The 27,027-nt window shown below is 43.6% G+C and overlaps 1 protein-coding gene across 1 annotated transcript in view; it reads right to left on the bottom strand.

Moving 5' to 3' along the window:
* Positions 1-3,029: 3,029 nt before the first annotated feature.
* Positions 3,030-27,027, bottom strand: part of WBP2 (WW domain binding protein 2) — a 286,481-nt gene continuing 262,483 nt past the window's right edge. Inside the window, exons 7-8 of the mRNA XM_085616964.1 lie at positions 8,734-8,810; positions 3,030-8,117 (exon numbers count right to left, since the gene is read on the bottom strand). Of these exons, the coding sequence (XP_085473090.1) occupies positions 8,067-8,117; positions 8,734-8,810 (128 nt within the window). The 3' untranslated portion in view covers positions 3,030-8,066. The remainder of the gene's footprint in view (positions 8,118-8,733; positions 8,811-27,027) is intronic.

Below are 27,027 nucleotides of genomic sequence, written 5' to 3'. Positions count from 1 at the left end.
AGGGGGCACAGATCAGGGATAGGGTGGAGGACTCTGTCATTTAGCAAAGAAAGTGTCTGGAATAGCAGTCCCCATCTACTTCTGATGCCGGCTTACTCTTGATGACTCCTTTGGTCAAAAGAGCCTGCACTTCCTGATTCAGTAAAGAGAGGTGGTCCTCAGTCAGTAGATCTGAGGACCGTGGAAAGGGCAGCAGGGTTTCTGTGAATCGGGGGCCGTAACCCTGCCAAACAATTTGAAGCACCCACTTGCTCAAAGTTATGGCTTGCCATTTGGCAGCTGGTTCATGATTCTGCCAACAGGCTGCCCGAGTTGCTTCAAGGGTACACTAAAGAAGTTTGGAGACTGCAGCTGCCGGGGGAGGGGAGAGGCGGACTAAGAAAACCTCTGGCCTCGGTTCCCATGAGACTTGTGGGAGCCATGTCTGCAGCCCCGAAAGGACTGGGGAGTCTGTTGACCATGATGGCTGGGTTGAAAAGACTTGTAGCCCTACTGTAACTATGGAAGAAGCAAAAAGAAGACTGTGGCTGTCGTGGGGCCATAGTGAGTTCGAACAACTGGGTGGTGACACTCCTCTCCTTGAGGCATTTAAGTGCAGAATAGGCTTTGTCGCTGTACAGCCGAATGACATTGAATGGCTTGTCCATAAGGGATGTGTGGACATCCCTTGAGAAGCCAGCTGATCTCAGCCAGGAGTGGAAATGGAGCACCTCTGATGAAGCCATAGCCCTGCCCAGTCCACATCTTATCTTCTTACAGTCTGCTGTGTCCAGTCCACATTTTATTGTGAACTTTGCTGAATCCCTGCCTTCGACAATAGCCTGGGTCAGAATGGCTCAGGCCTCCTCCGAGGCCCTGGGCAGTACTCACGCAACAGAGTCTCACATTGTGTGGCAACATCGGCCCAAGAGACAAGCGGTGTTGACTAACTACAGTGCAAGGATGGTGGAAGAGTCTTTTGGAGTCCCTATCCAGTAGAGTGGTAGGGAACGCACCGGATTAAACTTTTTGTTTGAGGCCTGCACCACCAGGATGTCCGGAATGGGGTGCTGGGTGAGGAAAGATGGAACCCCAAGAGAGGGATAGCGGTGGCATGCAATTTTTCTGTGCACAGGAGTATGCCTACAGGGCTTTGCCCAGGTCTTGAGCAGGACATCAGAGAGGGATTCATTGAAAGGCAAAAGGGGCTGAAGCATCAAGACATCAAACACATCTATGAAGACATTGGTTTTAACTTCCACCGAGGGTAGCATGAGGTAGAGGACCTCAGCCCCGATCTGCACCAACCATAGCAAAGAAGGTCCCTTCCTTTGTAGCCACACTAAGAAATACCAGGTCAGTGTCTGGTGACCACTTGCAACAGCCAGGTTCTCGTACCAGTTGTCATCGGCCAAGGGACCTTCAGGGGGATAAGGTTAGCCCTAAGGATCCTCAGATCCACCCCAGTCAAACTCTCCACAGAGCCTGTCAGGCAAAGGAGGCACTGTCTCCGACCCGGAAGGCCTCGGTGCAGTCACCGCAAGAGTAGACATCGGCCGATGCGGATTTGGGTCCGTATCGGAGTCAGGAATGACAATGTTTTTGCCGCCGCCAAAAAGAGTCAGCAGCGCTGGGAACGGTGCCATGGGTCAAAACCCATGCACAGGTCGTGGATTCGCGACCAGAGCCTGTTCGGATAAAATAACAGATCCAGAGGGCCCAACTGGCGATGGCAGAAACTCAGTTGGGGCACCTATCAAACTTGTGGGGCCCAAAGGCGCTCCTGAGGGGTCTGGTCGCCCAAAGATGAGGTGCGTGGCCTCATAGCACTCAAGGAGTTGGGTGGGGGTCACGCCGACTCCATGAAATTCAGGGAGAAGTAAAGCGGATCCAGGCTAAGGCTACATGGAGAGGTGTGGGAGTGGGGCACCTAGACTTGTGTCCTCCATGTGCCTCATCCAATGAGTTGGTCCTGCACGGTTAAGTCGAAGAACAATTTGACTTCTAGGTCTTCTTCTTGAGAGACTTACCCGATGAGGACTTTGGACTCGGACGAGAAGGACTCCAAGAGCGGGCCTGGGACCTTCAATACGACTAGGACCTGGAGAGGTGTGGAGATGTTCAGTGTCAAGCAGTCAGGAGCTTCATCGTACACTCCTAGACCGCTTTGGCATTCATTGTATGGCAGTCAGGGCAAGCCTTGGAGTTGTGTTTGGCTCAAGGCACCACAAGCAAACCAGGTGGGGGTTGGTCACAGACATTTACCTGTGAAAGGCTCCACAGGGTTTAAAACCAACAGGTTTCTTAGATGACATCCCTAAGATACACTGGAAGCAAAAAGGCTCAAAAGGCTATACAAAATATCAAAAAGGTGGTCAAAGAACATCTGAGGTAGCTCTTCCTGATCTGCGCACATGGAGCAGAATGATAGGAACTGAGATCAGAGGGGTGGGGTGCCACCTATATAGGCACTGCAGATGTCACATCCAGCACAGAGAACGCACAAGATGCTGACCCATCTGGTGCAACTTACTTGCGTTCCGAGGTTCTACTCAAGATTTTCCAGATCCAGCCTGATACCTGGAAAATATTTTAAGGTAAGAAATCTGTGGCTCGAAGTTACTATCAGATAGATACGACAATGAAGTTTTCTGGTAGGTTGCAAGGAGGCCATCAAACAGGGAAAGGACCGTTATCTGAATTGCAGATGTGAAGTACAGGCTCTTTGCGGGGACAAACAGGTTTAATTTTATGTGTAGGATGCAACATTCAGATTGTGATATCTTACAAAGGTGAGCACTCAAGATCAACTCGGAGTCGAGATAAAGCTTAATTACTGGGACAAGAAGGCAGAAGGGACATGATTCCAACTGGGATAACTGAGGGAGACAGGACTGGAGTTAAAAGACGACAAATGCTTATCTGATACATAGGCAAGTGCACAGGTATCCTCATTTCTACAGCCAAAAAAGTCCATAAGGGATAAACGTGGATGTCTGTGAGACCCTTCTATACACGTCAGTGAGAAAAGAAGCAAAATGACAAGACGCTTGTGTAGTTCAGAATATTTTATTTCACAGGTTCAGCATACAACTCAAATGCACCCCATTACACAGCATTTTAGTCACGCTTTAATATATTAATAGACCTATTTCAAATAAATAACTGGTGAAAATAAACATTTCTTTACATTGCTAGATTAGTCGTGATTAGTGACGGCAAAATGTGCAGTGATGGGATTATCAAGTGTGTAGATGGACTGTCAGTTTTAAGGGTGTGACTTTCAGATGCAGGAGGTACAACACTCTCCGGGTGATGGGAGGAAAGTGTAACACGTAGTATCAGTCTTTACATGGAATGAATACCCAGACATTCTAAGGGTGCAAAACTCTATAAGCTGAAACCTCAAAGTGCATGTTAATCACTTCAGAACTTCAAAGATGGAATTCTAACAGCATTGAAATGTTCAGGGCATGAAGCTCACCAGGCAGGAATCTCCAGGATAGAGGAGAAAACCCTGGAGTAAGAGGATTACATTTTGGTTCTAGAAGATTCTCAAAGACAAAAGCTCATGACATAAAAGATGCACAGTTAGGATTAGACTTCATAGGAAAGTTTGGACATGCAGAGATCTTCAATGTGTGTAGAAATTCAGAAATTGACTGTTAATCATATGGTGTTGTCCAGGATAGAACCTTCCTATACTGGGAACTGATTTCGGACTGAAGAAATGGGAATACAAGGGGTGGTAGCATTCCATATTGGCTTTTTACAGATGGAACGCTCAATATATGGGAATACAAGGGGGAAAGAAAGGAATAGAAATGATACGGAAATCCTGGAGGTGGAATGCTGGCATTATGGGATGTTAGGAGATGGAATATTCAAAGTATCCAAGTCAAACAAAACGACTGCCCACCATACATGATTTTCATAAAAGGAACATTCACTACGTCACTTTATGAGAATCTCAGGGTTGCATGCCGGCTGCGTGGAAGGGTGGAATGTTTGCCAATCTGAGGGGTGATATACTTCCCATCTGAAATTTGATAATTATAAATTGAAGGTGTGTTTCTTTATATCTAGATGTACACCCAGCTACTGCTTCACTTTAGAAGTAAAAGTGAACAGGATGTATAAGAACTGTACAGTCTCTGAGAAGTCATACAACACGACGCGGCCTGGATGGTGTTAAGAAAAACTTGATTTTCGGCATTCCATCACCAGGATTGAGCATTTTATGAGCATATGTGCATCAGGAAAAGCCCATCCAAACTTTATTCTGGAGTTAGACTGCTGAAGCTCATTGTCGGCCATCTGTTATCTAGGTATCATCAAGTAAATCATATGGTTCCTGGCCAAACTGCATTTGTTCCATGAAGAGGAGGGCAAAAAACAGCTACCATAGTATGAGGTGTCAAAGGGTCCTGGCTGGATTTTTGCAGCTTGTTCACTGGTGTGTCAAAAATATGTGCGGCCTCACTGAACCAATCCAGAATCCCGCAGCCAGAGCAGTAGCACGTACCCAGCAACAATCCTGTTTGTCTGGCGTAAACAAGGTTTCACTAGCTGTTTACAACAGCTGGAATTGACTTCAAGGTGCTCTTTTTTGTTTCTAATGTAATCCATCGGGAGAGCACTGCGCCATGGAAAGCTAGATTCACATGATTTGTTGGTACAGAACCCTGGGGAACTATCTGTAGGGCTCCATTAATAGTATCAAGTTTTAGTAGCAGTACTCCTAGTAACAGGTCGATCCAGGTGATGAGAGCAATGTTAGGGAATTAACTTTAATCACTGACCTGACAAAGACTTTAAAATATTTTATGAAAAGGTTAAAAGCCTTCCTTTCAAGAGTGCCGAATTGCGCTGTTGGTTGACAGCATACAATTGGATTCCAGATAGTTTTGGGTTAACAGAAGTAGATTGGACTGTAATGGCAAGATCATGAAAGGGTTAGACTGCTCGCCTTGACAGGACAGATTTCTCACTGGCCTTTGAGGCACATGCCTGAGGGCAATACCACATTTTCCAGTATTCCTCTCAATCAGCGTACAGTCCTTCTGTGTTTATCCAGGGCAACTTTTCCCTTTGTGACCCCGGAGCACTGAGTTCACCTCCATGACGAGAATGTATAGGAGATGAGAGGGAGAGGAACGGAAAGAAAGTGTATGCATGAGAAAGTGAGAAGCAGGAACATCAGACAGGGGGAAAGATAGAGAACAACCCAGCCTTACCTCACTGTTAACACCCGATATTATAAGTAAGCAGGGGGTACGATGATGGGCGTTGTACAGATAGTTCGGGTCGACATGAAAGGGGCTATCCAACGATGCGGTGTGTTTCAGCAGATCTCTGTGCTTGAGGGTTGTATGTCATTACAACGCATTCCGTTGCAACGCATGCCTTTACTACGCAAGCGTTACAACGCGAATGCGTTACCACGAATAACATTTACCACGAAAATGCATTTACCACGCATATCGGTAAAGGCATTTTCGTGGTAAATGTTCTTTTTTCTTCTTTCTTCTAATAAATTCCCCTCCCCTCAACTTTAAAAATGTTTCCCTGTGCGATTCCCCCACCCACAAACCCTTAAATTTATCCCTTCGCTACACCTCATTAATTCCTTAAACTAAATTCCCCCTTACCTCGCTACGTCCTCTCTTCTGGAAGCTCTTCCGATCTGCGTCGCACGTCGTAAAGAGGAAGCGTAAGTGTCTTTCCGATTGCCTCCACATCGATGGAATCAGGTTTTTTTTTTTGGGTGGGGGGGGATACCACCCAACCCCTCCTTTTTTTATATTACCTTTAGCACACATGCCTTTACTACGTATCTCGTAGTAAAGGTATGCGTGGTAAAGGCAATCGTGGTAACCACGCATGCGTTGTAATGCATGTGTGGTTACTGTTATGCGTGGAAACGGCCGCGTTGTAGTGGTGTATGTCATTACAACGCATTCCGTTGTAACGCATGCCTTTACTACGCATGCGTTACAACGCAAATGCGTTACCACGAATAACATTTACCACGAAAATGCATTTACCACGCATATTGGTAAAGCGTGCTTGAGTTGTTTCTGTTTCCACAGGTACTTGGGTCAGATGCTTCTCTTAGCACAGGAAGCCTCGTAAGTACGTGCTAAAGTCTTCTGAAGAGGCTAGCCTGCCTTGCTCGCTCACCGTAAACATTTCAGAATGGAAAAGCAAAGTCTTAAACACATACACGGGAAAACGACATGGTCTAGCAACCGTTTTGCAAGTTTCTAAACCTGCTGGTTAAACTGTTCTCAGTGGCCAGTTAGATACAACACCACCACGGTGGATACATTTAACCTGCTTCAAGATTTGTGATTGTGGGTCGGAACGGTGGGACAGACTCGAACACCATCAGCTTCAGGTTGCTGACATGCACTGGCCCAAGATTCCCCGAAGCCGCATCAGGAGGCTGGGTCACACATGCTTTCAACCTGCTGCTGAAGGAGAGCATGGGGGTAGCTTAGCGTCCAGTGGGACGCTACACTCCTACAGCTTCTTAGTGAAAGCACGGGCGACCTATTCTGCAGTGGGGCACTGCACTCAATCAGGCTCAGTTGTTTGGCCCTCCGAAACACACATGCAGGACTGCAGTGCCCCCCTAACGCTACCTCCGTAGACCAGGTCACCTCTACTTTCACTATGCATCTGCAGAAGTGCAATAACCCGCTGCAAAGGGGCACTGCACTCATGCGGGCACGGTTATCTGGCCCTCCAAAACACACATGCAGGACTGCAGTGCCCCCTCACCCTACCCCCGTAGACTAGGTCACCTCTACTTTCACTATGCATCTGCAGAAGTGAAATAACTCACTGCAGATTGGGTCGCCAATGCTTTCACTATGCCACTGCAGTGTTCCCTTTGCAGGACAAGTAACAAACGCTTGCATTTCGGGACAGGTGACCCATGTTTTCACTATGCAGCTGCAGGGGTGCAATGCCCCAATGAAGTATAGGTGCATTGCAGTATAGATCACCCACTATCAAACTGTAGGAGAACAGCACCTCACTGGAGGCTAAGCTACCTAGACTGTCACTGAAAAGTTGCAGGAGTGCAGTGCCCCCCCCGCATCCCCCCCAAGGTCACCCAATCTTTCACTTTACAGCTGAAGTAGTGCAGTGCCGCCTGCAGGCCAGGGCACCTATGCCTTCCTACACAGGTACAGTGTCCACTGCAGGCTATGACATCAATGATTTTACTATACAGCTGCAGGAGTCCAGTGCCCAATGCAAGCTATGACACCTATGCTTTTCCTATGCAGCTGCAGGAGCGCATTGCCCCTCTGCAGGCTAGGATACCCATGCATCCACCATGCAGCTGCAGGAGTGTGGTGCCCCACTGCAGATTAGATAACCCATCCTTGCGCTATGCAGCTGCTGGTGCACAGTGCCCCTCTGCAGGCTAGGATACCCGTGCTTTCGTTATGCAGGAGCGCAGTGACCCTCTGCAGGCTAGAATACACGTACTTTTACCATGCAGCTGCAGGATTGCAGTGACCCACTGTAGAATAGATAAACCATGTTTTCCCTATGCAGCTGCAAGAGTCTAGTGACCCACCGTAGAATAGATAAACCATGCTTTCCCTATGCAGCTGCAAGAGTGCAGTAACCCACTCTAGGCTACATCACCAGTGGAACGTCAACAAATCCAAAGCACACCGAAAACAAAGGGAAAGTTGCAACAGAACCTTTAGGTTGACCAAGAAGGTTGACAAGCACTACAGATGAGGAAAGCCACGTCTGAACACAACCAGGAGACGATGCGAAGATGTCTTCTGCTCCCTTGAATTGATGGAAGACATCTCGAGTCGAGTGTCTTTAGAAATTCCAGAAGGTGTTCAACGAAGTAATGGCAGGGTGGAGAATACAACCCTCGTTCAGAATTGGAGAGAGTCACAACACAGAAGGACACAATGCCAGTTGTCATAGCAAGTTGTCAAGCTTTACGCTCATGGACCATCATAGTCTTCTCGCAGAGCAGCATGCCATAGAAGGAGTGGCAAACAGATGATGTCCAGGACTCTCACAAGCAAGGAGCAGCCCGGCATAGCCTACTGGGTTTTCTTATCCTCTGGTGGGAAGTACGGCGGAGGAGGCTGATTCTGAAGGAGAAAAAATACAGTAGTTTATGTGTATCTGAGGAAGGGCATTCTGGAGCCACACAAGTTCAGAGGTTGTCCCACCACATCTCGATTTCCATGCTCAGAATTAAAATCTATCACAAATCCACATTAAAAAAGGGGGGTGGAGGGGTGTAGGAATCAAGGACGTCCGACGTACTGCACTCACACCTCTCTGCTGCCACAAGAACACCATATTCAAAACAGCGGACATCTTCCCAAAGGGTAACTTGTAGTAGAAAAAAAACAAAATCACCTGATTGCAGCAGTGCAAATCATATACACAATGCAATCAGCAAGCGAGCTGCTGAAGAGTCGCGCCCTGTACACAAAATAGTGGGACACCTTTAAATGTTCTCTTTTGAAATTTACAGAAGGAATTCTAATGTTTTACAAGTTATACATTTGCAATCTTTCATACTTTGAGCACCCCTTCCATTATCTGAACGAGAATCTGCTATCAAAAGTAAGGTAGTTGGCAATTAGTATCATGTAATGTGCCACTGAGACTGTGTAAAGGGGGGCAGGGGAGCACCCTGAATATTAGAGACCCATTTCTGCATCGTGTAGTAAGTAGTCAGTACTTGATGAAACGTACCATGGGCATGTAGACAGTGTGAGGGTTCGTTGGACTGTAGTATGCACTGGCTGCAGCTTCCGCAGCTTTCGCCTCGGCTGTGGGTGAAAAGAAAAGAAGTGCAGGTTAGGCTGTGCCTCAGGACAGGCTGAATGAAACACACAGGATCTGGACCAGGCATATATGAACGGAAGAGGGAAAGGTGAGGGAGTAACTAAACTGACACAAGTCTGAGATCGAATCTACAGTTCCCTGGAGCCCTTGAGGCCAATAATTGACCGGTGGCAAGTACATTCCACCTCAAGATGCCATGAAGGGGCTTCTGATTCTTTTTGGTCCCTCTTCATGTGGATTTTGCAGTGGCCCAAGTCGCACAAAAAGTAAGTATTCATACACTATTGTGAGAAGCTTTTCAGGACTTTCAGGGAAGACTACTAAAAGTGTGCACGCAGGGCTCAAGTCCTAAAAAACTAAAGTGGGGGGACTCACCAAGTTAGGCAGAATGGGTGTGACATCACCGTTCGTGATATCTCAGGAAGGGACATTATGGCGCATGACATCGCATGTGGCATCACAGGAAGTGACATTACTATACATGACCGGACAGGAAGCGACATCAGATCTCAAGACCTCACATATGTTTAAGTAGGTATATCAGGATTACAAACATTTGAACACATTACAATAGTTAACAAATTAGATTTTGCATTGGGGTTGTGCCAAAATATGGACGCAACCCACATGCAAATTCTGCGCCTCAACTTAGACATTTTTATTTTTAAACCCTGCCACAAAGAAATTAAAACATGGAGAAATGTGGCAGTAAATCGGTTCTCCTTATTCCGTTGCAATGTCTGTATTTTAAAATAAATATCTTATGGGGTTAAGGCACCTGCTGCAGAGATCTTTGTGTGCCAGCTAAATCTCAGGGAATAATGTTAAGATAACTCTGGAGGTTATATTGTATTTGATAGAGGATCTGTGCTTTGCCTAGTCCTAGTTTTGAATTATAGTAGCATAGAGGGTTAATGTGCCTCTTGCAAAGCACATTATTTAATACGCAGGTGACAGATTTTTAATTTATGTAAGTGGGTTACTGCTATTAAGAGAGATCATTTTGTTACTTGCAGTTCATAAGAACACAAGTTACTTACCTGTAAACTGTGGTTCTCCAGTATTGGTGTCTTTCATAGATTCGCATGCTTGAATCATTCCCCGTCATCAAACGGTCCCACGGTACATAAAATAGCAATATATGTATACATGTATACATAGTATAACAATAGCATAGCTAAAATATTCCATAGGAAGTATTGTAACATAGCAATCAATAGGAAAAAAGTTGCCACTTTATTACCTCGTCCAAGTCATTAGATATAGTCCAAAATCCAGCCAATCAGGCGTCAGCACCCTCTAGAACCTTCTCCCCAGAGGCTCAGAACCTCAGATTTTCTAGTACAAGAGTGACATAATAGTCAAGTAAACGAGGGGGGCCTCTGAGGGTAGGTGGGTGTGTTGCATGTGAATCTATGAAAGACACCAATACTGGAGAACCACAGTTTACAGGTAAGTAACTTATGTTCTTCGCCAGTATTGGGGTGTCTTTCAAAGATTCATATGCTTGAATCAGAGTAGATAGCAGTAATTCCAAAAACTGTACATAGTCAGTTATATATACATATATATATATATATACATATATATATATATATATATATATATACTCCACGAAGTCTCATAAATTGCTGAGAAATACTCGGACTCCAAAGTCGAATGCAAAGAGTTTATTTCAAGTGCTGAACGACGCGTTTCGCCATTACGGCTTGTTCACGCTCAAAATCGTAGTGCAACACATCATATTTAAATACATAAGAAGATGGACTAGTCACACCAAAGTAAAGAGGTTTCTTGTTACTGTGGCAGCCATTTTGTAACGATAAAACAGTATGACAGTATCAGCAGCATATGAAGTAAACGGATCAAAATAGAATGCAGATAACTCACATACATTGCACAAAAATAAAATATGTGAAACAACGTTGTAATAAAGTGAAAATCATTAATATCTAACCATTGACAAAAGCAATGTTGTATACTTGTGAGACTAAATAATTAAATAAAGTTACCGACTTGAATACCGCCCAAGTGGGCATAAGTTCATAATGTCTCACACAATAACAGCATTGCATTGACAAGGTTATATATATGCAGGGTTGGATAAAAATTAACAAATTCCCTGTAACCATAATATTTGGTTTCTTTTAGATTTCCAGTAACAATGTTTCACCCAATGGTTATAACAAAAACGTAATATCATGTGACTGTTAATTGTTTGCCAAAGGAACAAGTTATAATATTACAACCCAATCATGCCCAAGTGGGCAAAATTTCTTCTGTTACCACATATCAAAAAATATCATTACATGTGTGAAAGAATGCATCCTTCTTTATATGCGGAATTCATGTAATACCAGGTGTGACTCCATCTAGAATAAAATACAGGGGGAGCGCGCCGCGCGACGATCTAAGATGGCCGCCGGGTGAGAAGCTCCGCTCGGAAAACGCCGATTCAAGCATGAAGGCACCTTTTCCAGGCAACGAAGCTCCGCTTTGATCATGGATTCGGCTTTGGGACATTGCAGGGACTGCCTTGGCAAGTTTTGTTGACCGAAATGCGGTCTTTTTGTTACCATAATTGCGTTCTTTCTGCTTCCCTCAGATGACGGCCGCCATTTTGTTTTTTTTTTCTTCAGCGTTTCAGCGTTTTTTTTCTATTTTTTCGCTGCCACTGAATCTTTAAGCCAGATTCTTGATGTTTTTTGGTGGTTTTGCGGCGGTGGCTGCGTTAGCTCACCTTCTGCCTTCTTTCTGAGCAATTATCTGTTGGCGCCTGGTCTCTCTGGTGGCTTCTGTGGTTCCTCAGATTGTCTCTCCTAGTAATTAATCTAAGTGGGAATCATCGTCTGCAACGCCTCCTCTTGCTGCTGACTACTCAATTTTTCTGCAGTTCTGCCTGTATTCCGCCATTGTTTATTTTTGCTATAATTGGTTGCGGCACTGTCAGTATGGAGGGCGTACACTCTACCAAGCCTCACGGAGGCTCTACTGGGGGAAGGAAGGACTCAAGCAACCCTTCGGTTAAACGCACCAAAAAGGACCCGCCTTCCCCAAATAAATCTCCACTGCCTCTTACTCTTGAGGATATTATGGAGGAGTTGCGCCTTATTCGTCCTTTTATCACGGACACTGCTGCCACGCTTCAGAGGTTAGATGACAAGTGGTCTAGTATGGATACAAGATTGTCTGAGGTGGAGCAGAGGATCAGTGATGCTCAGGATGTTGTTACTAAAGTTGACACTCTCACCAAAGAAGTTGGCCAGCTCAAGAAAGTGGCGGAAGATTTGGAAAATCGCAATAGGCGCAACAACCTGCGCATTTATGGTATTCCTGAAGGATCAGAGGGGTCGGACATGATTCAGTTCCTTAAATCCCAAGTTCTTCAAATTGTTGGCCTCCCGAAATCCTCAGATTTTAATATACAATGTGCCCATCGTCTGGGGCCAAGAAATGCATCTTCTGCATCTAAACCTCGTGGAATCATAGCATATTTCCTCCTCTACTCAGATCTTATGATGATTCTCCAGGCCGCCAAGCAACATAAGCAAATGATCTGGTCTGGGCACAAGGTCTTTTTCACTCAGGATGTCTCCAAGCCTACGGCTTCCCGCCGAAAGGAATTCTTGGACCTCACACCGGCTTTGAGATCTATGAACGCACGCTATGGTTTAATACACCCCTGTTTTTTCAAAGTGACCTATAAGGAAAGAACTTATAGCTTTGAGGATCCTGCTGACCTGCGGAAGTTTATTCATACTCACAAGGGAGAACTTATGGAACTGAGCAAATCCTAGCTGTTTTTCTTTCTTTTTAAAAGTGTAGAATTATCCCGTTTTGATTAAATGTTTACTTAGAAGTTGGATAGTCCCTATACTTCCTGTGCTCATTCCTTGTTTTTCCTTTGTTTTGCAGGATTCCCCTTTGTGGTGCTCTTGTCATGGTCATCCTTTTGTCCCATCCTGCTGTTTACAGTGTCTACCCCTTCTGTTGCCGTCTCTTTCCCTAGATGTTTGGTAAGTTCCTTCGCTTGTCCTATTTGATTTCTATATTGTTCTAGTCTTCCGATTTATAGTCTTTTGTCTATCAGTGTCTTTTTTTTTACTTCTATGGTGGTTTGTTCTCTTATATGCTTCTCTTGCGCGGCTGTTTTTGTCTTCGTCGCCCCCCTCTCACAGTAATGTTATTTGTTCAACTGTTTTCCGTGGCTAAAGTCTATTGGCTTTTTGCCACCCTCCTTCTGATGCCTTTTGGGGGTTTTTGTACCTCTGCACCCTTCTCCCTATCCTTTCCCTTCTCCTTTTCGCTTTTTCCCTCTTTTTGCTGTTTGCCCTCCCATTCCTCATACCTCTTATTCCTGTCATCTCTACTCTTCTGGCAACCTCTTCACTATCTGATACACATCATATTTTCCTTTTCTCTCTTTCTGTTCATGGTATTTCTTTGTCCTTCTTCTCTTTTATATCTTCACCAACGTATTTGCGGCTGTTGTCTGCTTCAATTTTTTCTGTCACTTATTACTTATTCAGGCACCTGTGCATTTCATTTTTATTTTCCGTTTGCTCCTCTTTCTCTTTCCTGTCCTAAATTCCATATTCCTTTCGGCTTATCCTTATTTTCTTTACACAAATGAATGGTCTTCGTGTCATTTCTTGGAATGTTAAAGGAGTTCGCAACCCTGTAAAAAAGCAACGTGTCTTATCTCATTTAGCAAGGTTGAAATGTCATGTTGCACTGTTACAAGAGACCCACCTTAATTCTCAAGATTTATCGTTGTTGCGTAGACAATGGGTTGGAGAGGCATTTTGTTCTCCAGCAGCAAATGGTAAAAATGGTGTTCTTATTTTGTTTCATAAGTCATTATCTGTTCAATTGCACAATGAATTCCATGATACTTGTGGTAGGTGGCTATTTTTAGATGTTACTGTTAATAATACACAATTTTCCTTTTGTAACGTTTATGGCCCTAACGGGGTGGATCTGACCTTTTGGAGGGACTTCTCTAAGCTTCTATCCTCGCATGCAAGTGATAATTTGATTGTAGGAGGTGATTGTAACCAACTAATGGACCCATTTTTAGACCGCAAATCACACACTAGATATGTCCCCAACAAAATGCAAAAGTCCTTTTTTAATGCTGTCTCCTCCAGAGGTCTTATTGACTCATGGAGACTTTCCCATCCCGATACCTTAGAAATTTCCTTTTTTTCTCCAGTACACTCCTCACGTTCCCGTATTGACTATATTTTTCTCACACAACATTCATTCCAATTTATGACTAATTCAGAAATAGGCTCAATTCTTATATCTGACCATGCTCCGGTTATTACTGACCTGGACTTTCCCTCACCTACTCCCACCTCTAGGCGGTGGCGCTTCAATAACTCGCTCCTCCTAGATTCACAGTTTGTCGAGCAATTTACATTTTTTGCAAAGGATTTCTTCATTAATAATCTTCACTCCACTCCTCACTTTCACTCTATTTGGGACTCCTTCAAGGCTGCTGCCAGAGGTTTTACTATTGCTTTTGTCTCACGAAAAAAGAAAGCGGCCCAAATTCTTAAACAAATTAAAGATCTAGAGCATCTCTATTTCACCACTAATTCCTCGGAATCACTCTCTTCCCTTATCAAAGCAAAAATGCAGTTTAACAAGCACTCTTGGGACTCTGCGAGTACCACCCTCCTCAATTTTCACTCCAAAATGTATGGCGGGCGCAACAAAGCTGGTAAGTCTCTCGCTAACTATCTAAAAATTAAAAAACAAAAATCTAAAATAATTACTATAACCGATTCGCATGGAGTTCCTCAGCATACTGATGATAAAATTCTCGATTGTTTTGTTCAATATTATTCTACACTTTATACGCCCGAATCTGTCCCCTCGTCTTCTCAAATAGACTCTTTCTTTCAGTCCCTCCCCTGGCCTTCGGATAGGTCTGTGGATCTCTCTTCACTCGACGTTCCTCCTTCAGAAAAGGAGCTACTTACTGCTATTACTCTTCTTCCCAAGGATAAAACCCCGGGCCCAGATGGTTTCACGGTTCGTTTTTATCTCCATTTTAAGGATCTCCTTTTACCCCATTTATTTTCTTTGATTACTTCCTTTGTGGCTCAAGGGAGGTCTCAAGGTTCTTTCACTCAGGCTATGCTATGCTTAATCCCCAAAAAAGATAAAGATCCCTCCCTCTGCAAAAATTATCGACCCATCTCCTTGATTAATACGGACTGTAAAATGTATGCTAAAGTTTTGGCCTCTCGCATTAACAAAGTTATCCCTGATCTTATCAACATTTACCAATCTGGGTTTGTTAAAGGTAGATCCATCACTGACAACTCGAGAACCTTCCTTAACATTATTCACCTGGCCTCAAAGATGGACTCCCCAATCGCTGCCATTACCTTAGATGCTGAGAAAGCGTTCGATAGAGTCTGTTGGGATTTTATGTTTGGTGCTTTGCGTTGGCATGGCTTTAGTCCTCCCTTTATTCGTTATGTTAAGTTACTATATTCTGCTCCCTCCACCTCCATTTGGGTTAACGGGTCTCAATCCTCTTATTTTTCTTTGCATAGAGGCACTAGACAGGGTTGTCCTCTCTCTCCTTTTCTTTTCATTCTTGCTCTAGAGCCCTTTTTAGAAAAGATTAGCCGTTCACCATTGTATGCTGGCTTCAAATTTCAAAACATGGATATTAAGTTTACGGCCTATGCGGACGATATTTTGCTTTATATTTCTAACCCGTCCACCTCTTTGCCCGCACTCTTTTCTTTGTTACAAGAGTACTCTCTGGTTTCTGGGTATAAACTTAATATAGATAAATCTGAGGTTTTGCCACTTAATAAATTTTGCCTTCCTCATATGTTTCAGGGTTCGGGTTTTGAATGGAACTCAGGTAATATTAAATGTCTAGGTATTCTGTATGCCAGCACCATTAGAGATACGATAAAGCTTAACCAGAAGGATATTGTTAAAAAACTCTCTTCCCTTATAGAACGTTGGTCCCCCCTTTTTTTATCCTGGTGGGGAAGGCTCGCCACCATTAAAATGATGCTCCTCCCTATAGTCAATTTTTACCTTTCAATGCTCCCAATCTCCCTTCCACTCTATTTTTTTAAAACTATAAACCGTATTTTTACCTCCTTTTTATGGAATAAACGTAAGGCAAGGATTTCTCTCTCTCGTCTTCAACAACCTAAAGATCTGGGCGGAGTGAATTTCCCCAACATTATTCGGTTTCACTCAGCTTTTACTCTGAAACAGATTTGGCCATTTCTATCTGACTTGTCTGACCCCCCTCTAACAGCCTGGAGCGCTATAGAACTTGCCCAGCTCTCGCCTTTTTCTTTCGTTACGGCTGCCCGGTTATCTCATCCTCCACAACGTTTTCTTACGCCAATCTTTAGACACTCTAAGGCACTCGCCCTCTCTGTCTTTCGCTCTTCTCTTTCGCAGTTGGAATTCCTTTCCTCAATCCCAATCTGGTACAACACATCCATTAAGATTAATCACAGAGCACTTTTTTGGAAAGAATGGATAGATAAAGGCATCATTACTTTCGATTCCTTACTTAGTAATAACTCCCTGCGCGACTTTTCTGATATTCGAGATTCTTTTCACCTCTCCAATGTTCATTCCTCTCAGTATCCCTTGCTCAAGAACTCTTTAGATCTTTTTATTTCTCAGGGCGCTTTACTTTCTACTGCTGACTCAACCATTTTCCCCCTCCCGGACTTCTCTATTCCCCTTAAAGCTGCTGCTATTTACAAGTTACTTTCTTGTTCTCCTGCAGCAAGAATTAAGTCCAAGCTTGAACTCTCCTGGGAATTGGACCTAGCCCAAGAGTTTCCTCTCCAAATTTGGAACTCTTTATGGTTAAAGTTGCACACTGCTTCACGTTCTGCCAGTACCACACAGACTCTGTATTTTTTTTATAATAAACTTTTTTTTACCCCTTCCGATTTATATAGCTTTAAATTGATTGACTCTAAAAAATGTTGGTCTTGCCCCTCTGAGAATAGTGATTTTTTGCATATGTTTTTTCACTGCCCGTTGGTTAAATCCCTCTGGTCCCGTGTTTGGTCTAAACTGAACGATATCTTAGCTACTGACCACACTTTTGAGATTGTTCATATTTTTTTAGGTGGTATGGCTCCTATATGGAATGTTTCTGCTAATGTTCGTAAATTCATTGACTTGTATATAGCCATTACTCTACAGATAATTACGACCAACTGGAAAGATGCTTCCAAGATCTCATATAATGCATGGTGGAATCTATTATGTCATCACCACCGAATGGACCGTGCTTTTGCCACCACTGTACCCCTTTTGATCAAAAAGGATTTGTTATGGTTGCCATTAACCAATTTTCTTTCCCGATCTGTTTCTTAAATAGCTGTTTTTATTTCTCCTTTTTTTTTTCATGTTATAGATACAGCTTCTCTTAATATGTTTATTCATTTATTAACTTCTATACTTATATGATGTTTATTCTGTATAATGGTTACATTTTCCCCCTCCCTTTTTTCCTCTTCTCTTCTCTACCCTCCCTACCCATTACTCAAAACCTTAAAATGCTTTTTACATATGTATATTCTCTATCTTTCTATGGCACTTTTTTCAGATTGTACGATTTAGGTTTTTTTTTCCATTGACCTATTACATTGCCTTGGTCTTTCTTTTGTATTGATGTTTTACTTGGATTATGATATTTAATAAAGCTTTCTAAACTCAAAAAAAAAAAAAAAAATACAAATGTACAATTTAAAACTACTAAACAACACTGCTGACAAGATATTCTCACAAATTCATTGCAGATGTACTGCAAGTTCCTCACTCATATTTAGTCCTTTCGGGGCCATGCTTTCAAAATCCACTATATAGCGGGATTCTAGTTTTCTCAGGGACAATTCCCTATTGCCTCCTCTAACTCCCAAATCAACCGAATCAATCACCACCATCCTAGCCTTGGTCTCGTCTTGGAGATGTTGATCAAAAAAGTGTCTGGCAATGGGGTACGTTCTGTTGTTGTTTTTAATGGCACGTAGGTGCTCAAGCACCCTTTTCTTGGCTGTGTGTTTGGTACTGCCAATATACCATTTTGCACAGGGGCAGATAAGAACGTAAACACAGTATGTAGTGTTGCAAGTAAGTTTTTTCCTTATAATAAATTCTCTTTTGGAATTAGGTACTTGCAGCTTATCACAGTCTCTGCTGTGTCTACAGGCTTTGCATCTATGACAACATCTGAATCCCCCATTGTTCATGTTGATGTTACAACCTATCTCTGTAATGTGATTGTGACTGAGTTCATCTCTCAAGGAGCGCCCTTTTCTAAATGTCATTTGGGGATTGCTTCCGAGAGCATCCTTAAGATGTTCATCGGTAAGTAACACATGCCAGTGTTTTTTCAATATCCTTCGGATCTCCTGAGCTTGTTCTGAAAAGGTGGTGATAAATCTAATATTTTCTTGTTTGTTTACTTTCGGTTTTGAGAAAATAAGATCATTGCGGGATTTGGTCTCAACTCTGGATTTAGCTTCATTCACAATTTTGGCACTATATCCTCTCTCTTTGAACCTATCACACATAATTTTCTCCTCCTTTTTGTACGCCTCTGCTGTGCTGCAGTTTCTTTTCGCACGAAGCAGCTCTCCATAAGGGATACTGCGTACCAAGTTGCGTGGATGACTACTGTTCGCATAGAGGATGCTATTACCCGCAGTTTCTTTGCGGAATAGTTTGGTAGTCAACTGATTATTATTGACTTCCACACGAACATCCAAAAAATCAATGGTGTTTTTGCTGATCCTCTCGGTGAACTGTAAATTATATGTGTTGATGTTCAATTTATCAATGAATGTTTTAGCTGATGACTCATCGCCACACCAGATGAAAAAAATATCATCAATATACCTCAGCCACAGGGCAACATTGGTAAATTCCGACATATTGGCGACCACCTGCTCCTCCCACCAGCCCATGAACAAGTTCGCGTAGCTGGGGGCGAAGCAGGTTCCCATAGCAGTGCCCTGTGACTGTCGGTATATGATGTCATTGAAAATGAAAAAATTGTTTTTGAGGCAAATCTCAATCATCTCATATAGCATTTGAGAATGATGTAAGAGTGAGATAGATCTACTTTTGAAGAAGTGTAGAATAGTGTGGAGTCCCAACTCATGCTGGATACTGGTATACAAACTGCTTACATCCAAGGAAACCAGAACATAATCTGTTTCCCAGTGTATACCATCTATTATGGTTAGAAAATGAGTCGTATCCCTTAGATAAGAGGGTAAGGCTACAACATAAGGTCTCAAAAAGTAATCTATGAATCTAGATGTATTTTCATATAGGGACCCTATTGATGATACTATGGGTCGACCTGGCGGATTTTGCATGTCTTTATGTAGCTTGGGAAGCAGATATAAAATCGGTAACCTAGGGTGTGCACAGTATAAGTAATTAAATTCTTCCTGTTCGAGTAATCCTTTATATATATTTATATACACACACACACATATATTATATATATATATATCATTGCATGACAATATATATATCTAAAAAACATACATCATAATGTACATTCTGTGCAGGAGGAGGGAAGAAACAGAGGCTCACCTTATTTAAAAAGATTATGTAGCACTGCTTGCCCCACGGTGGGTCCGCATTGTCTGCAGCTTCCAGACAGTAATGCTTGGTAAAGGTGTGTCTGCTAGACCATGTTGCAGCTCTACAAATTTGATGAAGAGGCACACCGGCAAAAAGTGCAGTCGAAGAGGAGACTGTTCTGGTAGAGTGTGCCTTGACCGTTCTTTGAAGTGTCTTCCCCGCTTGTTGATGACAGAAAGAAATTGTACTAGATATCCATCTAGCGATAGTCTGTTTGGTTACTGGATGTCCTTTACGCATCATGTGGTACGCAACAAATAGTTGATCAGTTTTTCGAACAGTGGCTGTCTTTTGCAGATAAAATTTTAAACACCTTGTGACATCTAAAGAGTGTTAAGCCTTTTCGGCTGGCGACTGAGGATTAGGGAAAAAAGTCTTTAAGTCATTTAATTGGAAATCAGAAGGCACCTTTGGGATAAATGCCGTGTTAGTGCAGAGCGCCACTGAATCTTTGGTGAATCGAAGAAAAGGCGGTTTAATAGTAAAAGCCTGTATGTCGCTGACTTGTCGAGCCAAAGTAAGAGCCAAAAACAATGAAGTCTTCCAAGAGATACATTTAAGCTCAGCCCTATGAATGGGTTCAAATGGGGACTTCATGAGTTGAGCCAACACCATGTTTAAATGCCAAGACGGAGGAGGGTGTCGTATTAGCGGGAACATCCGAAATAAACCCTTGAAGAATTGTTGTATTATTCTAGAAGAATAAAGAGAATTGGAACCATCTTGTCGAAACCTGGAAATCGCAGTCAGAAAAACTTTAAGGGTAGAATGAGAACCCAGATTTGACTAATTGTAAGAAAAAAGGCAAAAGTTGCTCTGGCGTTGAATGAACCGGGTGAACATTTGAAGCTTCACACCAAAGGCAAAACCGTTTCCACTTAAGCTTGTAGGTCTTGATAGTGGAAGGTGCCCTGGCATTAGCAAGGACCTCCCTGCAGTCCGAAGGAATCACTAAGTTGGAAAACTCATAGTGTTCAGGCGCCAGGCCGCCAATTTCAGAGATGCTTGATCCGGATGGCATACTTGCCCTTGGGCCATTGTCAGAAGATCGGAATTGGACGAAGTACAATTGGATTGCCCTCCGACAGAAAAAGTAGCTATGAAAACCAAATCTAGCGAGGCCACCTGGGGGCTATGAGAAGAATGCAACATGGCTCCCTCCGCATCTTACGAAGCACTTTTGGGACTAGAGGAATCGGCGGAAAAGCATAAGCATACATTTTTGACCAATTCATCAAAAAGGCATTCCCGCACGACCCTGGTTGGGGAAGCCAGCTTGAGTAAAATGGGCATTTGCGGTTCTGACTGGTCGCAAATAGATCTAGATTGGGCCGTCCACATCACTGAAAGATGTTGTCCAGCGTTGGCTGATGAAGTTCCCACTCGTAGTTGGACGAGAGTGACCTGCTCAGGGAGTCCGCTAGAGCATTGCGACACTCCTGGAACATGAACTGCTGTTAAAGTTATTTTATGTTGAATTGCCCAGTTCCAGATCTGCTGGGCTTGTAGGGATAGCAAAGTGGACCTTGTGCCTCCCTGTTTATTCACATAATGCATGCTTGTAGTGTTGTCCATCCGGATCAACACTGAAGCACCTTGAAGAAGGGTGCGAAAAGATCGTAGCACCAGGAATATCGCCAGTAGTTCCAGAAGGTTTATGTGCCAAGTTTGTTGCTGAGCATCACATTTACCCTTGACTGTGAGACCTTGAAGATGCGCCCCCCATCCCTTGAGGGAAGCATCTGTTGTAAGAATGAAACTTGGATCGTCTGCTACAAAGGAGCGGCCTGCTGACATGTTTGTTTTGTGATTCCACCATAGCAACGCTTTGTGCATCTGAGAAGTGATGACGATCACATCGTCGAAATACTCTGAGACCTGATGACATTGTTTGTCGATTTCCTCTTGTAATGGTCTCATTTTGAGATGGTAGTTGGGAATTAGGGGAATGCAGGAAGATAGCATTGCCAGAACCGACTTGAACTGTCGAACAGAAACAGACTTTCTTGCACGTAGAAGAGATGCCAGCTTGGAAATCCATTGTCTTTCCTTTGAGACATACGACTTTGCTGTCTGAGTATTTATCATGGCTCCCAAGAAAGTCTGAACTTGAGAGGGGGTGAAGTGTGACTTCTCCAGATTTATGGACAGGCCCAGTGACTGAAACAGAGACCGGCATGTTTGAGTGTGTCTCGTTGCCACTGCAAATGACTGTGGGAAAAATGTGTACGCCCACTTGACGAAGATGTGCTGCCACAGGTGCTAAACCTTGGTGAACACTCGGGGCGCAGAGTGGAGGCCGAAGGGGAGGACTTTGAATTGGAAGTCTCTGCCAGCCACTCTGAAGTGCAGGAATTTTCTGTGTCTGGGTAAGATGGGGACATGAAAATAGGCATCTTGAAGGTCCAGTGTTGTCATGTAATCTCCTTGAGATAGAAACTGAAGTACTTCTTGGAGAGATAACATCCAAATTGATTGCTTTTTGAGAAATTTGTTGAGGGAACGAAGGTCCAGGATGGGGCGCCAATCCCCCGATTTGTTCTTGATTAGGAAGAATCTCGAATAGAAACCTGCACCCCTTTGTAAGTTTGGAACCACTTTGATCGCTCCTTTTTGTAACATGACATTGATTTGGCATAAGAGTTCCTTCAGATGTGCAGGAGGAGGACCTCTGGGAGGAGAATTTAGGGGAAATTTTACATATTCTAGGTTGTGTCCTCTGGACACTATGTCTAAAACCCATCGATCTGTAGTGATGGCAGACCAGTTTGAGAAGAAATGGGAGATTCGTTTCCCAACTTTGGCTGGGTTGTTGAGCAGAGTGGTAGGCAGGTGGCGGCTGTCACTGCTTTTTTGAGGAATCTCTGCCTCTGTAGGAAGATTTTCCTCTGTACTGCTTATAGGAGGCAGCTGGTGGTTGACGATACGTTTGCTGTTGCTGTGAGGAAGTGTAACGTTGTTGTCCCTGGTACTGTCTGTTCTGATTGTAACCTCCTTGAAAGGAATAGAAGGAACCACGACCCCTCACACCACGAAAAGGCTGTTTCTTAAATTGTAAAGTGCCCAGAGCACGTGCGGGGTCAGTATCTTTTTTTATTGCTTGGAGGGCATGATCTATGTGCTGCCCGAAAAGTGATTAGCCGTCAAAAGGCATATCAATAATTTCCGTTTGCACTTCTTGGCGAAAAGAGGTAGCTCTTAAACAACCCTGCCTTCGGAGGACTGCTGCCCCTGCCAATTGGCAAAAACCCATGGAAGAGACATCCACTGTGCAATCAATGATTTCGGCAGAGATCTTCTCACCCTCCTGGATAATCTTTAAAGCTTCGGTTTTTTAGTCCTCAGGCAACAGATCGATAAAAGGAGAAATGTCCGACCACATTTGCCTATCATAGCGGCCTAGAATGGCAAGGGAATTAGCTGCTCGGACAGTAGTTGCCGCCATAGTGGAAAATGTCTTCCCAATGGAGAGGATTCCTGGCACGACACTGAGCCGCCTGCGAAATAACCAAATTCGGCTTCTGTTGACCAATTAAACAGGCTGGTGAATTGTCTGGTGCCTTGTACTTTTTATCTATGCGGGGCAGGACTGCAGTAATGGAGGCAGGGGTCTTCATGACCTTCAACCCCTCCTGCCAGATAAAATCAATTATAGGAATCGCCCGCACCTGTTTCTGTGGTTGACTCTTGAAATCAAATAAAAAACAACCCTCATCCTTTGAGACCATAGGGAGATGAAATCTCTTGGCTGCGCTGGCCATGAGGACATGAAATCCACCTATATCCACAGATGGAGAGTCAACAGGAGTAGGAGTAGTAGGTGATGGTGCCTGAATTTGGTAATTGTCCCATTCAGTAAGTAGGGATCTATCATCTAACTCCCCTTCTTCTCTGTCCTCATCAGTTGAATGAGCAGTCGACGCCACCGAAGAAGTAGGAGAGGGCGGCGCAATGATTGAAGAAGGTGGAGAGATAGGTGCCTGAGAAATCGAATAAGCTGGTTCTGAAGGAGGGAAACGGCAGTAGTAGTCATCCAGCATGTGTTGCAAATTTGAAATGAGTGATAAAGGCATTTGTGCAGCCAGATTTTCAGTCTGTGATTGAACATTTGGCTCTGAATACTAGTCATAGTCTTGTTCATCATCTATGTCCTGGCACTTAATGAGGAGCTCTGATGGACTACGAGCTGCTTGAAATCTATCATCCTCTTTGTCCACCCCATAATCCAACAGCTGCACTGGAAGATTTGGAGAAGCTTGTATTGGCAACAAAAGGTCCATTGAAGATTATCTACGTTGAAGCAACGAGCCCTTCCTTGATTCAGAAGATGGCAAAAGAGCTCCTGAAGGCTTCAAGGGCACTAGAGGCATCAAACCTGGAGGTGAAACCAAAGATTCCGCCGACGAGGCTGCAGCCGTCGCCGAAAAACATACTTGACTCTCCATTTGTAAAGGCTTTACTGTCGTCGACGACGCAACCGATGAAGCAACCGTCGACGGAGCAACCGTCAACGAAGCAGGAGTCGACGAGGCAACTGTCGATTGGACAGGCGTCGACAAGGCTAGCGTCAACAGAACCAATAGATCCTTGGAGGTTCCCGTCGATGAAGCAGCGTCCGTCGACGAAAGTTTCTTCTTTCTCTTCGTCGACGAAGAGAGAGAGAAAGTAAATGACTTAGGCTTCACCGTCACTGAGACCACCGTCAACGGAGAAGACGTCGACAACATCATCATAGCAGGTTTAGGCGAAGAGAAAGTAGTCGTCGTAGTTGTGACGACAGAGGACTTCGTCGACGGCGGAATCGACGACGAGCTCGTCGACGATAGACCAGTTTTCTGAGGTAAACATGTTTCTGACAGAGATTTTGACGCCTGAGACTTAGATCTCAGGGGCGTAGACGGTGTAGGTTGACCCTTAGGGAGAGCAGGAGTCCCTTTAGATGATGAAGGCTGGTCTTCATGCTTGGAAGAGTGATGTTTTTTCAGCACCTTAGCCTTAGGAGATGTAGTCTCCGCCTCACTAGCCCTTTTCTTAGAGGCAACAGTCTTGAGAGGAATCACTCTCCACATCAGAAACTGGGTCATCCTTCATTTTAAGCTTCTGTAGCCACAGAAGTAGTCGACCTTCTCTGTCCCTTAAGGTCCTTTGAGGAAAAGTCCTGCATATTTTACAATCTCTCACCTGATGGTCAGGATGTAGGCAGTAAATACATTTTTTGTGTGGGTCCTCAGAGTGAAGTAGCAATTTTCCACAAGACTCACAGTGTCTGAAGAGTGATCTCTTAGCAGTAGACATTGCTGTGAAGATGTATGCAGAATTCTTGTAGAGAAGAGTTGAAGTACTGAGCAGAGCAGAGCGGTAGAAAATCTGAGGTTCTGAGCCTCTGGGGAGAAGATTCTAGAGGGTGCTGACGCCTGATTGGCTGGAGTTTGGACTATATCTAATGACTTGGACGAGCTAATAAAGTGACAACTTTTTTCCTATTGATTGCTATGTTACAATACTTCCTATGGAATTTTTTTGCTATGCTATTGTTATACTATATATATATATATATATGTATACATATATTGCTATTTTATGTACCGTGGGACTCCCACTTCAACGACGGAGAATTATTCAAGCATGTGAATCTATGAAAGACACCCCAATACTGTAGAACTTGTAATCCTTCTAATATAGCACAGTGAGGTATAAAGGACATGTGGCTCCCACACCTTGTAACGCTCACTGTCTTAAGTAACGCATCCTTTATACTGATGTACACACGATTTATTGTCAATGTATAATCTGTATGTGAGATGTAAAGCTCTCGGACACCCGTCACTACTTAACCCAATGCATGGTGTCAGAGCGCTTTACATCACATGTACACAAATAACAATTTAAATGCCACTATTTTGTTTTAGTTTTATAGTGCTTGATAACTACTGTAGTGCGACAGTGCTATAAAAAATAAAAAAAATTGGCTTTCAAATTGTTATTTATGTAAATACTGGGGCAACCAACACATCTGACATTTTTACAGTGCATGGATATGTGTGTATATATATATATATATATATATATATATATATATATATATATATATATATATATATCCAAGAAAGAAGTGACTCAAACAGATAGATTCACCAAAGAACAAAAATCAAATCTGCAATAATTAATAAGAAAATTGACCAGCCTGTAGCCAATCATTTTAACCTTGTGGATCATTCACTATCAGATTTGAAGATTTTCCCCGTGGAACATGTTTCAAAGGAAGAACTACTGGACTCTAGGGAAAACTTCTGGATGTACCGTTTAAAATCACTGCATCCAGATGGACTGAACATTACTGACAACACAACCTGATTACTGCATATCTCAAGAGCTCTCTGGACTGCATTGATTCCACATTCCAAATGGAATCCTCACTCATGATGCTTTTTGAAAATTCAGCTGTCATCTGTGCAGCCACAGAGCAAACCATCTTGTACTACCTGAGGAAGGCGGAAGCTGAAACGTTGTAGTGGAAATATATTTTTGTTCTTTGGTGAATCTATCTGTTTGAGTCACTTCTTTCTTGGATATTTTATTTCTTTGTGACTCATTGTATCCTTTGGGATCCAGATTTTTGCCCTGGCTGGCTGTTGTTTTCTTGTGATCCTTCATCTTCAAGTATATATATATATATTATCTACTGGCGGTCGCCAGTAGATAGTTATAGTTAGGACCGAGTTTCCATAGGAAATCTCAAAATTCTATTTTGAATAACTTTGGCGCCGGTTGACGAATCCTCGCGAAATTTTCAAAACTAATGGGGCGCTCCACTCCTTCCCTGAAAGTCTCGGTGGGGATTCGTCAAGCGGGGGCCGAGAAAAAGGGGGGGTCCCAAAACGCGTTTTCCCCATGGATTTTTCCATAGGGACTTTAGTCGCAGCTACAGCCCGAACGGCTGAACAGAATTACGCGAAATTTGGCAGAGAGGTAGCCATAAGGTCAAAGAAGTGCCTTTTGCATGTCTGGTGTAAATCTGTTCAGTATTTCCTGAGAAAATAGCATTTAAAAGCATATATATATCTATACGCGCGCACCCTGCCGTGCGCGTGCACAATTCTGATTGGTTGTTAAATCTTAGTAAACATTCGAATCGGTCGAAACCAGGAAGTGTCGGCCGCCATTTTGTCCCTCGCACTCTGAGGGGGTGAAAAACAAAGGTTGAGAACGTGAAAAGGGGGCAGGCTGGACAGATCCTGACCCCCTAGCATTTGTCAGGGGGTCCCAGAAGGACCCCCAAGGGCCAACATTTTTTTTTATTTTTTTCGCAAAAAATCGCGGAGTGTGCGCAACGTGCGCGCACGGTGGAAACGGAAAAAATCCGGCGAACGTTGCGCACCGTGCGTCCACGGTCCGAACTGCGTACAGTTGCATGTTGTAGCTGCGATGCCATGTAATACAATTCCATGTTGGGTAGAGCCAACCACCCCATCTCCATTGGCAGCTGCAGTGTCTCTCGGCTCACCTTGTACCTGCCATCCACCCATA

Source organism: Triturus cristatus, chromosome 7, assembly GCF_964204655.1.
Source record: "Triturus cristatus chromosome 7, aTriCri1.1, whole genome shotgun sequence".
NCBI classification, from domain to species: Eukaryota; Metazoa; Chordata; class Amphibia; order Caudata; family Salamandridae; genus Triturus; species Triturus cristatus.
This window is presented reverse-complemented; position numbering and strand designations above follow the sequence as displayed.